This window comes from Hyla sarda, chromosome 2 (genome assembly GCF_029499605.1).
Source record: "Hyla sarda isolate aHylSar1 chromosome 2, aHylSar1.hap1, whole genome shotgun sequence".
NCBI lineage: Eukaryota > Metazoa > Chordata > Amphibia > Anura > Hylidae > Hyla > Hyla sarda.
In genome coordinates this window covers 187479090-187494152 of record NC_079190.1, presented here as the reverse complement: position 1 = coordinate 187494152, position 15063 = coordinate 187479090, and the positions used below count along the sequence as shown (strand labels likewise).

Sequence of the window (15063 nt, the reverse complement as noted above, 5' to 3'; positions counted from 1 at the left end):
AAGCGGAGGGTTCCCAAGATCATCGCACTGTGATGACGTCATGACTCACTAGACACCGGAGAGGTCTACTTCTCGCATTGCATTCTGGGGGAAACATGGCGCTGTCCATGTAAAGGTGGCAATAAAGTGTCAAATGTAGCAGCTGACCGAAACAGTAACCATGCCTAAATATTATGAGGAGAAAGAGGAGGATGGGCATCCCTGTGCTGGGGTGAAGGAGGACCTCAAGAGCTGCCTGCTGGAGAGTGCCTGTGTGCTGGTAGGTCATCACTCTAGTGCCAGTTGTGCCAGGGCTGAGCAGAGGAGTGCCCCCATAACTAATGTCCTATAGGGTGCACCCTTATAAATAGTACCCTGAGCAGAGGAGTGCCCCCATAACTAATGTCCTATAGGGTGCACCCTTATACACAGGACCCTGAGCAGAGGAGTGCCCCCATAACTGAAGCCCTATAGGGTGCACCCTTATAAACAGTACTCTGAGCAGTGGAGTGCCCCCATAACTAATGTCCTATAGGGGGCACCCTTATAAATATTACCCTGAGCAGAGGAGTGCCCCCATAACTAATGCCCTATAGAGTGCACCCTTGTAAATAGTACCCTGAGCAGTGGAGTGCCCCCATAACTAATGCCCTATATGGTGCACCCTTATACACTGGACCCTGAGCAGTGGAGTGCCCCCATAACTAATGCCCTATATGGTGCACCCTTATACACAGGACCCTGAGCAGTGGAGTGCCCCCATAACTAATGCCCTATATGGTGCACCCTTATACACAGGACCCTGAGCAGAGGAGTGCCCCCATAACTAATGCCCTATATGGTGCACCCTTATACACAGGACCCTGATCAGTGGAGTGCCCCCATAACTAATGCCCTATATGGTGCACCCTTATACACAGGACCCTGAGCAATGGAGTGCCCCCATAACTAATGCCCTATATGGTGCACCCTTATACACAGGACCCTGAGCAATGGAGTGCCCCCATAACTAATGCCCTATATGGTGCACCCTTATACACAGGACCCTGAGCAATGGAGTGCCCCCATAACTAATGCCCTATATGGTGCACCCTTATACACAGGACCCTGAGCAGTGGAGTGCCCCCATAACTAATGCCCTATATGGTGCACCCTTATACACAGGACCCTGAGCAGTGGAGTGCCTCCATAACTAATGCCCTATATGGTGCACCCTTATACACAGAACCCTGAGCAGTGGAGTGCCCCCATAACTAATGCCCTATATGGTGCACCCTTATACACGGGACCCTGAGCAGTGGAGTGCCTCCAAGACAAACAGTGCCAGTCATGTGCCAGGGCTGATGAAGGCTTGTAGAATGATCATTCATAGCCTGAAGGTGATTAAAGCCAGAGTGCACCCTTATAAATTGTATCCTGAGGGGAATGCCCCCATAACTAATGCCCCATACATTGTACCCATAAACAGTGCTAGTCATGTGCAAGGACTGAAGAAGACATATAGGATAATCATTCATAGCTTGCCAATGATTAGAGCGAGAGTGTGCCCTTATGCATAGTATTCTGGGCAGGGTGTGCCCCATATAGTGTACCCATATGCAGTGCCAGTCATGTGCCAGGGCTGTGAAAAGCTTGTAGAATGATCATTCATAGCCTAGCAGTGAATAAAGCCAGAGTGCACCCTCAGCAGTGAAGAGTCCCCATAAGCAGTGCCTGTCAGTAAATTCCATCAGTGCCAGGATGTGACGAGAGCTGCCAGCCACAGGCGGGTCACACCTTACCAAAGACAGCTCCTTATTAAGGATAATCATTTCTTTAGTAATAAACTTGTCATTAGAATTTATAATGGCACCCTGTGTTCAGACGTTTAGATTGCGGAGTAAAGATCCCACGTTACTAGTAAACCACGCTGCCTGTCCATAAGTGTAGTCAGATGAAATCAACAAGGAATTGTGTATGGGGGGCTCCTGGCTCCCCCACAAAAGAGAATTCAACATGTCTGACCTTTTAGTTGCCAGGAGATAAGTGTAGAGCTTGCCCACCTCTCTTCTGCTAGGTAAACCTGCATGCTCAACTGAGCTGACTGTGCATGTTCATGGTGAGGGTAGGGAAGAGAGCAGTCTTAAAGGGGTACTCCTGTGGAAAACATTTTTTTTTTAAATCAACTGATGCCAAAATATTAAACAGATTTGTAAATGACTTCTATGTAAGAATCTTTCTCCTTCCAGTACTTATCAGCTGCTGTATACTACAGAGGAAGTTCTTTTCTTTTTGAATTTCTTTTCTGTCTGACCACAGTGCTTTCTGCTGACACCTCTGTCCACAGTAGGAGCAAATCCCCATAGCAGTTCCTGACACGGACAGAGGTGTCAGACAGAAAAGAAATTAAAAAAGAAATACAACTTCCTCTGGAGTATAAAGCAGACGATAAGTACTGGAAGGATTAAGATTTTTAAATAGAAGTCTTTTACAATTCTGTTTAACTTCCTGGCACCAGTTGAGTAGAAAAGAAAAATTAGTTTTCCAGTGGAGTACCCCTTTTCTGCGTTTCACATTTATTCCAATGGCTGTGGTCTTAAAGGGGTACTTGCCCCTAGACATCTTATCCCCTATCCAAAGGATAGGGGATAAGATGTCAGATCGCTGCTGCAGCACCCCGCTATCATTACTGCGTAGAGCGAGATCACTCTGCACGTAATGACGGGCAATACAGGGGCCGCAGCATCGTTACGTCAAGGCTCCGCCCCTCGTGACGTCACGGCCCGCCCCCCGTCAATACAAGTCTATGGGAGGGGGCGTGGCGGTCTTCACGCCCCCTGCCATAGACTTGCATTAAGGGGACGGGCTGTGATGTCATGAGGGGCGGAGCCATGACTTCACGCTGCTCCGTCCCCTGTATCACCCGTCATTACGCACAGAGCGAACTCGCTCTGTGCAGTAATGATGGCGGGGTGCCGCAGTGGCGATCCCCGGAGTCCCCAGCAGAGGCACCGTGGCGATCTAACATCTTATCCCCTATCCTTTGGATAGGGGATAAGATGCCAGGGGCGGAGAACCCCTTTAACTGGCACATAACCCCATAGTGTAGGTTTCGAAGCTTTTCCAATTCCGCTTATGCAAACCTCTATTTCTTTTTTCCGCTGCTATCTTGTACTTCAATATATGTGGCAGATGAGCTATCATTTATAGTATTATTTATTTACTGCAGCATTTTCTATATCATTGCTACTCCAAATTGTAGACCTCAGATGGTAAAAAAAAAAACTACAACTCTCAGCATGCCCGGACAGCCAACGGCTGTCCGGGCACGCTGAGAGTTGTAGTTTTTTTTTCCCTACATCTGGAAGTCCACCGTTTGTAAAGTATCTATGTTATGGAGTTGTCTTTTCTCCTAGATTTCCTTTTAGTTCAGGTATTCTCTGCCATAAGCTACGTCCCCTCCGAAATGTGGCGTAACCACAGTTTTAGAGAATGACACAGTATATGGACCATTTTTACCATTTTAAATGTTGTGTCCTCATACAGGAAGGAAAGACCCCCAAGGAGTGTCTGAGGGAAGGCTACTGCAAGGCTCTGCAGGTCACCTTCTTTGAGTGTAAAAGATCAATAGTAAGTGCCTCCTCTATGTCCCCAATATACAGGACATTTCTTTTCACTGTATTTGTTTAGACTTGTCCTATGTGTCTTTTATAGTGCATTTCAATTTATTGTGTGGCTGGATCCTTATACTGCTCTGTTTACACTGGGATCATGGCTTTTACTTTTTGATGGACAAGTTTTAGTTTTGCAAAAAATCTAGATGGATCCATTATACTTGTAATAGGTCCATTTGTTTCTGAACCCATCTAGAACCTGTCACTCCTTGATCCTTAGTTGCACCTAAAATGAATTCAGTTAGTGTACCTGTCTCTTAAAAAAACTTTTGACATGTCAAGAGTATTAGGGTATGTTCACACGAGCGGATTTTTTTTGCGGGTTTTCTGCTGCGTATTTGAAAGTGGGCGGGCTATTCTCGGCTGTCCGCAGCAGATTTTCCGCAGTGGAATTCACGCTGCAGAAAATCCACCGCAGTGCCTACTGGCTTCAATGGGGCTTGCTGCGGATTTTCCGCAGCGGAAATTCTGCAGCGGAAATTCCGCCGCGGAAAATCTGCTGCGGACAGCTGAGAAGAGCCCGCCCACTTTCAAATACGCAGCGAGAAACCCGCAAAAAAAATCCGCTCGTGGTGCCAGAAAGTTAAACAGATTTGTAAATGACTTCTATTATAAAATCTTTACCCTTCCAGTACGTTTTAGCAGCTGTATGCTACAAAGGAAATTATTTTCTTTTTGAATCTTTTTGAATTTCTTTTTTGTCTTGTCCACAGTGCTCTCTGCTGACACCTGAAGCCCGTATCAGGAACTGTCCAGAGAAAATCCCCATTGCAAACCTATGCTGCTGTGGACAGTTCCTGACACAGAGAGAGGTGTCAGCACAGAGCACTGTGGACAAGACAATAAAGAAATAAAAAATAAAAAAAGAATTTCCTTTGTAGCATACAGCTGCTAAAAAGTACTGGAAGGGTAAAGATTTTTTAATAGAAGTCATTTACAAATCTGTTTAACTTTCTGGCACCACTTGATTTAAAAAAAACATGTTTTCCAGTGGTGTTCAGACCTTCGCCGATCAGAATGAACCAGCCGGGAGATGTCCTCACCGTTGCACACTCCTCTCCCTGCTCTGTCACATGATCAAGACACACTCCATAGACTTACATTATAAAACGGTCTTGATCGCGTCACTTGAAGTTGGGAGAGAACACTCTGAGCACAACCATCTCTTGGCTCGTTCTCCTGATAGGTGGAGGTCTGAACACTCAAACCCCCACCGATCAAAACTTTTGACATGTCGCTAGTACATGTAAAAAGCTTTTCCAAATGACAGTGCCCACTTGAACCTTGTATCAGGTTTTCGTTCCTGGTGGTATGTTCCCTCTGTTCTCATGTGTCTTATCTATCTATATTTCATAGTTGGACAACAGAGCACGATTTCGTGGAAGGAAGGGCTACTGAAGTGAGGAAGATAATGGGGTATCCTGGCTCCAATCAGAAGAGTTCTCTTGTTGTATAGGTTCCGCACTGTGAAGATATGTACCACAATGCCGCTCCTTCTGGAATGGAGAGAAGAGCATTATTAAAAATAGTTGTTAAGTTTAATAATCAATTCTTCTTAATAAAATATAGATGAGTCTTTTTTTTAATCACTTGTTCATTTTTGAATATTGTTTCCAAGGTTTTTATTTTTTTGAGTGTGATGTTGTTATATGTTCATGTGTTTAGGTAGTGGTGTAGCAGAGGGTTTGTAAGGAGGAGAACAATGTTTATATAGCCTCAACATATTCCATATACATGTGAAAAACAGCACTTACTATACTATTACTTAGAAGAGCTTCTATTTGAGGTCTTTTTCTGGGAACTCCATAAAGCTGGTTATAAATCACTGCAGCTTAAAAAGAAAGAAAATATATGAGGGTTACTGTGTGTTCTGTTAAAGGGGTCATCCACTATAAGGTGATTTTAGCACATACCTGGCAGACAGTAATGGACATGCTTAGGAAGGATCTGCACTTGTCTTGGGGCTAAATGGCTATGTTGTGAGATTACCATAACACTGTGGCTATCTGTTTGTGAACTGGTATTTCCTGTTAGAGTTTTCTTCTTTTGCCTAAAAATCCCATAATTCCATTTCCTCCCCCCCCCCCTCCCACACATCAGCCACCCCACCCATTGAAACATAAATGAGCTGCAATGAGCTGCATTCATTCAAAAGACCTGTTGTTTTTAATCAGGGTGCCTACAGCTGTTGCATTAGTTGCTGATTGATCTCTTTCCCACCAAGCTATCCCTCCACCCATTGAAGCAGACAGGCTCCCTGTCATCAGCTGAATAGTGAGTCAGGTCTCGGCCGCATTGCAACCTGGGAAAAATCTGAGACAACAGTAATTTTGTATGCTGTTAAAAATAAATATTGGGGTGAAAATCGCATAAGAATTGTGAGAAAACCGTCACACACAGGTACAGACACTATATTATGAACTACACTAACTTTGCAGCCCCTGTAGCATAGTCAAATAAATAAAAATCCTGGAATACCCCTTTAATGTACCCAGAGGCTACAAGATGCCCTTGTGTTGGAGATAAAGTTAGACAGCAGTAGTAGAGCCTCAGTAAATCCCTGTCAGTTAGCAGCTCTTCTTCATGCTGACTTCATAGATACTCCGCACACCCACTGTCTAAGAACAGACTTAAGAATCAATGTCACTGCAAGGGAATTGCATGGATTGAGGTGTTTTAGGATTCGGATTCTGTGCCAGGCCCAGGTATAGACCAGAAGTGGGGAGGATGTCCCACTATAAATGATCTGTAAAGGGCAGTACTTAGTTTCTTCTCTCTTGGCTCAAAATAAATAGGAAGAGACAGGAAAATACACATACATTTGGTGTATTCTACCATTGGCAAGTATCCCTGTAAAGTCTAATCCAATTGCAATGAATGGAGGAGCAATGTGGGAAGGACTATACCTTAAAAAGTGGGCACAGAGCTTCGGACTCAATGGTAACAATGCAAGGATAAAACAGCACTCCTGAGTCTTCAGTTATATGCTTATCACAATATTGTCCCATGGTATACAAATATATCATTGCCAAAAATCTGTTCACATGTCACTCAATACTTTGACGTGCTGCTTCATCCACCATTCCTCTGGTTATCATTTATAGGGAATACCTGCTAAATTCTAATTTTAGAATTTTTAAGATAAGCCACAGGGGTGGGGAAATTAGAAAAAAAAATTACTTGTCCAAGGAACTTAAAGGGGTTCTCCGGTGCATAGACATCTTATCCCCTATCCAAAGGATAGGGGATAAAATGCCTGATCGCGGGAGTCCCGCCGATGGGGACCCCCGTGATCTTGCATGTGGCACCCCATTTGTAATCAGTCCCTGGAGCGTGGATAGGGGATAAGATGTCTAAGCACTGGAGAACCCCTTTAAACAAAACACAATCTACTTGTCCCTCATGAAAATCCACTTGTCCTGGTAATAATTTCTACCTAAATAGTACATAAATAAGGTCTTTCTGCATTTTTTTTCCCTCCTCGTCCTATAATAGCCATAACTCTTATTTTTCCATCTACAGACACATATGAGGCTTGTTTTTTTGCGGGGACAAGTATACTTTGTAATGACACCTTTCATTTTTCCATAACTTATGCTCGGAAACAAAACAAAATTATTTGTGAGGTGAAAAAAATGCAAATTTGGGGTTTTTCTATTTTTCCGCCATTCACCTTGTGGTCAAACTTCTATTTTAATACTTTAGGTCACCCTGATTACACCAATACCAAATATTATATTTTTTTAACTTTATATGTAATATATATATATTTTTTTTATTCCTGACCCCCTATAACATAAAATTTTTTCCGTATACTGGGCTGTATCATGGCTAGTTTTTTGGGCCGTAATCTGCTGTATGTATCGGTACCATTTTGGTATTGATCGGACTTTTTGAACAATTTTTACTTATTCTTTTTCTGAGATATGATGTTATAAACATAAAAAATGCTATTCTGTGATTTAGTATTTTTTTTTACGTTAACGCCATTGACCATATGGGATATGTAAAGTTATTTTTAATAGTTCGGACAATTACGCACACGCCAATACCAAATATGTTTATTTTTATTATGTTTACATATTTTTGGGAAATGGGGGGTGATATGAACTTTTAATATTGAAGGGGTCAATTGAATGTTTATTTTTTTTTTTTTTTAAATACACTTTATTAGGAGGAATCATTAGATTCCTCATACAGATCAATGTAGTTCTATTAAATTCCTTTGATCTGTGTTCATTTGGTTGGACCTGCTCAAGGCAGGCTCAATCAAAAGCAGATCCAGGGGGGCAGCCATGAATGCAGAGGTAAGCCCTTCGGTTACCGCCACTAGACCACCAGGGAGGGTTAACAGGTCCCTTTAGACACCGTTGTCAACTTTGACGGTGGCGATCTAAAGGGTTAATAGCTGGCCGCGGCGATCGCCACATGCCGGGCTATTAGTGGCGGCCCCAGCTACTGAAATCAGCTGGGGGCCGCCGGGTATGGAGTGGGTTCAAGTAATGAGCTTGCTCCTTACACCCTGAGTGCTGGTGTGAGATGCAGACTTGCATCGCACACCCTGCATTATAAAAATAAAGGGGGAAGTCGGTACAGCCCTGCTTGCCCGATACAAGGCTAAATCTATGAAAAATTAACCTGCCCAGCGCCCAGAACTACATGTCCAGGGCGTTGGGCAATAGGATTTCTACATCCCTGAGCCATCCAAAAGTGTATGTTCACACTGGGTGGATATGCTGCAGATTTTCTGCAGTGGAAAATCCATAGCATTTCCTGACCAAAATATAGGAAGCAAATGCACAACATATACACCCTGTGTTTACATTTTTTATGTGACTTGCCATCTTACCTGAGCTGTTTTAACAGCATTTAGTGATATGCTTTACTGCAGGCCCCATGGATCATAGAGACCAATAGATAGGACCTGCCCCATTCACATGAATTGGAGACCTTTTTAAAGTAGAGATGCTTAGTTTTAGCTCTAGTGGGCAGAAAGTAAACGGGAAGATTTCAGAATTATTATATAATATAGATAGCAGAATTGAAAATTATTTTTAAAAAATCATCAAAAATTCTTTAAAAATATAGTTAACATAATGGCCCAGATTTATCAATCTGCCTGAAACCCTAATTGCCTAATTGTCTGGTTTTCATCACAGCAACCAATCACAGCTCAACTTTCACTTTACCGGAGCTCGTTAAGATATATATGAAAGTTGAGCTGTGATTGGTTGATGTGAGAAAAAACAGGCAATTAACTTTAACTGAGTTTTGTTACTGTTAAAAAAACAAAAAAAAAAACACCATTTTGGTGTGAAAAAGCTTTGTAAATTTGTGGGTTTGAGTAAAAGATTTAAAGCCACACCCCTTTTCTCAGTCTTAAAGTGGTTTGGTCGGATTTTTGTGGTTTCTATGGCGCAGTAATATTGCAGAATTGACACAACACAAAAACCCTGCAAAACCTAATCGGAAAAGGCTTTGTAAATGAGGGCCAATGTTTTGGTCCTTCTGAGCCTTTTTCAAGTGTGCTTTGCATAAAGAGAAATATGCACTGAGCATGTAAAATGGTGGAGATATATACACACACAGTATTAAAAAATACCATTGTAGATTTTAGTAAGAAAAGAGAGAAAAGCAAATGTATGTAAATAACCAAAGGAACACAGCATCAATCAATGCCATGTTTACATTATGAGATTACCAGCAGACTTGGCTGTGATTGGCCAGTGTGGGGTGACTGACGAATTGCCAGTATAGGTGGCTGTGTTAAAGGATGCTCCAGGGAAGTTAAGAAAGATATAAATGCCCCAAAGTCACCACAATACCTGTTCTGAGTTCCCAACTGCAACTGAGGAAGGGTGGTATAACACCCGAAATGCGTCTTGCTTTGATGTAATCTGTTATTTCATTTTGTTTTATTCAATAAAAAAGTTTTTATTGAAGAAAGAGGAACCTCTAGGGCTGGGCGGTATACTGGTTCATACCGGATACTGAAATTTTTATCCTGCACAATATACATTTTTCCCCATACCGCAATACCGGTTTGGCCCCTCGCCGATGAATGAGTTATCAGCCCAGCGCTGCGCTGTCCCCATCAGGAAACTAATCATATGTGTTCTCCCCCCCCCAATTAATTATCAGCCCAGAGCTGCGATGTCCACATCGGGGTAAATACTCACATATCACCCGCAAGCGCTGCCCTCCTCGTCCTCCTGTTTGTTGCGGGCCGCCGACACAGACACTCTATACTGTATGCTGTATTCCTATGCCCGGGCTGCAAAAGGTAAGCAAGATAAACTTAAACTTTTAGGGAACTTCCTAGGGAATGGAACGTCTGACAGCTGTCAGCCTATAACCGGCCGCAGCGATGTTCCGCCTTGGCCGGTATAGGTTGAGCGCACTGTCATGTAAGAAGCCGGCTTCTTACATGACCGTGGGCTCAGCCTATCAACGGCCGAGGCGGAACATCGCTGCGGCCTGTGATATGCTGACAGCTCTCCGACGTTCCCGTCCCCAGGAAGAGCATAAGGCTGACGTAGGAACATGCGTTAAAGTTTATTTTGTTTACATTTTACAGCCCGGGCATAGGGATACAGTGTACAGTATAGAGTGTCAGCGCCGGCGGCCGCAACAAACAGAAGGACGAGGAGGGCAGCGCTTGTGGGTGATATGTGAGTATTTACCGCAATGGGGACAGTGCAGCGCTGTGCAGATAAGTAATTTGGGGAGGGGGGGAATACCGTTATATACCGTAGAACCGCCATAAGTTACAAAAAAAAACGTGATACACATATTTGGTCATACCGCCTAGTGATAACATCTGCAGCAGGAAAAGAGCAATGTTATGTTCTTGTAACACTCACATTTCAGAAGACAGGAACCCCGGTGGATGTGGATCCGCTGGACCTGTGTGGCAGATGACTCGGAGCGTACCAGGGAGTGGAGTCTAAGGTGCCGCTAGTTTTTACCAGAGCCCGCCGCAAAGCAGGATGGACTTGCTGGGGCAGGCGGCACCCAGGTCGCTATCCCTGGCACGGCTCAACCACACAGGCGGCTGAGGAGATGCGAGGCACAGGAGGGATAAGGCAGCTCATAGTCAGGATAGCAGAAGGTCAAGGCAGACGGCAAAGTAGCGTAGTCAGGACGTAGCAGGAGGTCAGTAGGCAGGCGGCAGAGGAGCAAGGTCAAGTCACAGAGCAAAGGATCAGATACACGGTAAAGCAACTCTCAGGAATGCTTTCTCCCAGGCACAAGGCAACAAAGATCCAGCAGGGAAGTGAGGAGGGTGGAGTAATTTATCAATGAACCACAGGTGAATTACACTAATGAGCGCTTTGGCCCTTTAAATCTTAAAGCAGAGGCGGGAGCAGGAGAATCACCTGGTGAGTGACGGATTGGGGCTCGCATGCGGGCGCCTCCCGCGATGCGAGTCCCAGCCCCATCGGCAGCAGCAGGTAAAGGACCATACGCTCACGGCCAGCATGTGCAGACGGAGCGCATAATGTAACAGTGCTTAGTTGTGACTGAGAATCTTCACTGGGTTTCTCTGCCGCAAAGTCCTCACACAGGGAGAAGGGGGGAGGTGTGGCTGTGAAGCCAGAAATCATGTGGTGTTGGTCTTGCAGGAGGGTGGGGGCTAGGTGTCAGTGAAAGGTTTACACAAAAACAAGCAGGATTTGAATATGACATCTTTCTCTCACACCCTGCATGTAAGTGACAGCTGAAAGAGGGAAACTGCTCTATATAGCTAATGAATGATATTAAGACAGTATGGGCTATGGGATTAGTTCCCTGGAGTACCCCTTTAACTAGAGGACACCACCCTGCTTGTGGCATTCTGACCTAGCTCAGCGAGCAGAGCTGTGTCCTTGCTGTAGTGTGAGCCAGCCATACCAGAAAATTATTGGTGGAGATTAGCTTCAAGCTGCAGTGAGCTATTGGGGCCTCCTGCGTCTTCTGTGTTCACACAGTGAGTGCCATATTCCCAAAAAGCAATATAGTAGCGTGTTCGGGAGGGAGGAATCCTGGCAGGGGTCTCCTATTCTTCCCGTGGGTAACAGTTTCGGCGCTGCAGTGCTACACCAGCGGAGTGGAAATTCGCAGTAATTTCCACAGCGAATTTCCACTCTGCTGGTGTAGCGCTGCAGCGCCGAAACTGTTAGCCACGGGAAGAATAGGAGACCCCTGCCGGGATTCCTCCCTCCCGAACATGCTACTATATTGCTACCCAACCGTCTTTGACGGGACCGAGGCCAGCTGCTCCCGGCACACCTACAGAAAAGATACCTGCTCAAGGCTTTCTATCAGCGTTGCGCCTGAATTTTGCGCAACCAACAAAGGTGAGCAGGCTCATATCTACCTGTCTATCTACCATCCGTTATCCACGGATAACCGGCACTATTAGCGCCGCATCTGTCTCTCTTTTTTCTCCCCTACATATCATATTCCCAAAAAGGCAACAGTAACTCAAATAATCACTCGTTGCATGTCAGAACCCATGGGGTTAAATGTTTCTGACAGTTCTCTCTGTTTTGGGCAATGCCGAGCTGCCTGGACTGGTCAGCTGACCTTGATGTGAGCACTAGTCTGGGTCTGCTCTCATACCTTGCCTGCAAAAGAGCTCCTACTCCTATCTAGCGTTTGTACTGTATCTTGTATTTCTGGCATATTTGACACATTGGCTCTGCTTTCTGACTCTTCTCCTGTTTCTTTGATTTGGCATATCTATTATATCTTGGTACTGACTCGGCATGTGATATGCTGATCCTGTCCATCCTTTTACGACCACAGTGTACCCATCTTTTGATGGCTGCCTCCAGCAGGATAATGCACCATGTCACATAGCCACAAACCTCACATCATGTCAATGAGTTCTCTATCCTCCAATGACCTCAGTAGTCACCAGATATCAATCTACTCGATCACCTTTGATATGTGGAATGGGAGATTCACATCATCGATGTGTAGCTGACAAATTTAGAGCAAATCCCTGACGCCATCATGTCTATATGGACCAAAATCTCTGAGGAACGTTTTCAGCTCTTTGATCAGCTATTTATTGTGAGACAGTGGTTGAAATTGTCATCAGGCACCACAACGTTTCCACACAGTACCTTTCATATGTGGATACCAGGTTTCAGAAAGCCCATACCTTATCAGGGTAAGGATATGTTCTGGCGGTGCATCTCATAGATGGCAATGCATTTCCAAGCGATATCAGCAGCAAAAATTGGCATGTCTACCCTTTCTGTGGATGCCGGTATCAGCAGATGTTTCTGCTGTGGAAATTCCACCATATGCACAACAGAATCCCATTAAAAACAACAGAACTTTCACAGGGACATTCTGCCATATAAACATACCCTAAAGCTGAATAAGATATGGAATTCAGGAACCAGTTAAATCTTAAATCTCTGGTATGTTACAGTATTTAGCCCAAATTTTTATGGGATGATTTGGTAGTGGGGCCATTTATCCCCTTTCTGAGCCACTCCAGGTTTTCTAGTGACTAGCCCAGATCAGCTCAGGTGTTGAAGATAGCTTGTCACTGGAGGTGAGAATCACTCTACAAGTGATCCTGTAAGTAACCCCTGAAGAAAATCTAGAGGTTTACAGCCTCAAAAGGGAACATTTACCTTGTGTGAGTAACACATTTTTAGGGACTGTTTTGTTGGGTGGTGCGTAGTAAGTGACCTGTATAGAGAGGAAAGATTTTGTGTAGTAAGCACTGGACAAGAAGGATTATTTGTGCCTGAAGTTAAAGGAAAAGTATCATGAACAAAAACGTATCCCCTATCTGCAGGATAGGGGATAAGTATTTGATCGCGGATGGTTCCACCGATGGGACCGCCTGCAATCTCCTGTATGAGCCCCGGCTCTCTCTGGGAATGGTGAGTGGCTTGTGACATGCCCCCTTCATATCTCTATTGGAGAGATGAAGATAGCCGAACGGCTTTCCCATAGAGATATATGGAGGGGCATGTCGACAGGAGATCGCAGAGGGCCCCAGCGGTCAGACCCTCCGCAATCTAATATTTATCCACTATTCTTCAGATAGGGAATATGTTTTTGTTCATTATATATCTCCTTTAAAGGCTGTATTTCAATTTCTAGAGGTGGTTGTTAAGGATCTAATTTATGCAAATCTGGAGGAGGAGGAGCGCCTCAACAATAAGGTTCAGCCGTATTTTAGCAGCATTTCCTCAATGAAATGCCCTCCACTAGAAAGTAGTAAAGGTCCTTAAAAGGTGCAAAGTCTGTTAGAAAAGGGTGATAAGAAAGGACACTATTACCAGGTTGCCCTACCCCATCCCCCAAATTTGCCTTCAAAATGCCTTCATTCTTTGTGGAATACTTTCTACAATGTGCTGGAAACATTCCTCAGACATTTTGGTCCATATAGACCTGATGACATCACACAGTAGCTTTAGATTTGTTGGCTGCCCATCCATGATACAAATCTCCTGTTCCACCACATCCCAAAGGGGCTTTATTGGATTGAGATCATGTGACTGTGAAGGCCATTGGAGTACATTGAACTCATTGTCATGTTCTAGAAACCAGTTTTTAATGATGTGTGCTTTGTGACATGGTGCATTATCCTGATAGAAGTAGCCATCAGAAGATGGAAACACTGTGGTCATAAAGGGATGGACATGGTCAGCAACATCACTCAGGTAGAATGTCACATGTAAACGATGCTTATTGGTATTAAAGGGACAAAAATGTGGCAAGGAAATGTCCACCATTATACCATCAGCCTGAACTGTGAATACATGGCAGGATAGATCCATGCTTTCATGTTGTTTACGCCAGATTCTGACTTTGCCTTCTGAATGTCACAGCTGGAATCAAGACTCCTCAGACCCGGCATGTTCTTCCAGTCTTCTATTGTCCAATTTTGGTGAGCCTGTGTATCTTCAGTTTCTTGTTCTTAGCTGGCAGGAGTGGCACCTGGTTTGGTCTTCTGCTGCTGTAGGCAACTTCCTTCAAAGTTTGACGTGTAACGAATGGTTAGTTGAGTTACTGTTGCCTTTCTGTCATCTCAAACCCATTTTCCTCTGACATCAACAAAGCATTTTTATCCACACAACTTCCAAGGACTAAATATTTTCTTCTTTTCTGACCATTCTCTGTAAACTCCAGAGATGGTTGTGCGTGACAATCCTAGTAGATCAACAGTTTCTTAAATACTCAGACCAGTGCACCTGCCACCAACAACCATGCCATGTTCAAAGTCACTTAAAAATCCTTTCTATGCTTTTCTGATGCTTTGAACCTCAGCATGTTGTCTTCACCATGCCTACATTCCTAAATGCATTGAGTTGCCGCTGTGTGATTGGCTGATTTGTGTACTAAAGTGAAATCGTGTTACAATTTTACATAAAGAGACACATGGCAGACATGAAAGGCAAAACTAGCAGGGTTGGGA

General features: G+C 44.2%; 1 protein-coding gene and 1 long non-coding RNA gene across 2 annotated transcripts in view; one reads left to right on the top strand and one right to left on the bottom strand.

Moving 5' to 3' along the window:
• Positions 1-7: 7 nt before the first annotated feature.
• On the top strand, positions 8-5191 carry LOC130355595 (cytochrome c oxidase assembly factor 5). The gene is made up of 3 exons (XM_056555937.1): positions 8-259; positions 3505-3588; positions 4989-5191. The coding sequence occupies exons 1-3, from the start codon at positions 161-163 to the stop codon at positions 5028-5030; spliced, it is 225 nt and encodes a 74-aa protein (XP_056411912.1). The 5' UTR covers positions 8-160; the 3' UTR covers positions 5031-5191.
• A 190-nt stretch (positions 5192-5381) lies between these two features.
• LOC130355596 (uncharacterized) overlaps positions 5382-15063 on the bottom strand; it is a 31516-nt gene continuing 21834 nt past the window's right edge. Inside the window, exons 3-4 of the long non-coding RNA XR_008888589.1 lie at positions 8482-8613; positions 5382-5463 (exon numbers count right to left, since the gene is read on the bottom strand). This is a non-coding gene — a long non-coding RNA (uncharacterized LOC130355596). The remainder of the gene's footprint in view (positions 5464-8481; positions 8614-15063) is intronic.

What these genes read in the sequence shown, in the direction of transcription:
- LOC130355595 (XM_056555937.1), top strand. Translation starts at nt 161, where the DNA reads ATGCCTAAATATTATGAGGAGAAAGAGGAGGATGGGCATCCCTGTGCT. An exon ending in TGGAGAGTGCCTGTGTGCTG is followed by an intron (nt 260 to 3,504) that starts GTAGGTCATCAC and finishes GTCCTCATACAG; the next exon opens with GAAGGAAAGACCCCCAAGGA. An exon ending in TTGAGTGTAAAAGATCAATA is followed by an intron (nt 3,589 to 4,988) that starts GTAAGTGCCTCC and finishes TATATTTCATAG; the next exon opens with TTGGACAACAGAGCACGATT.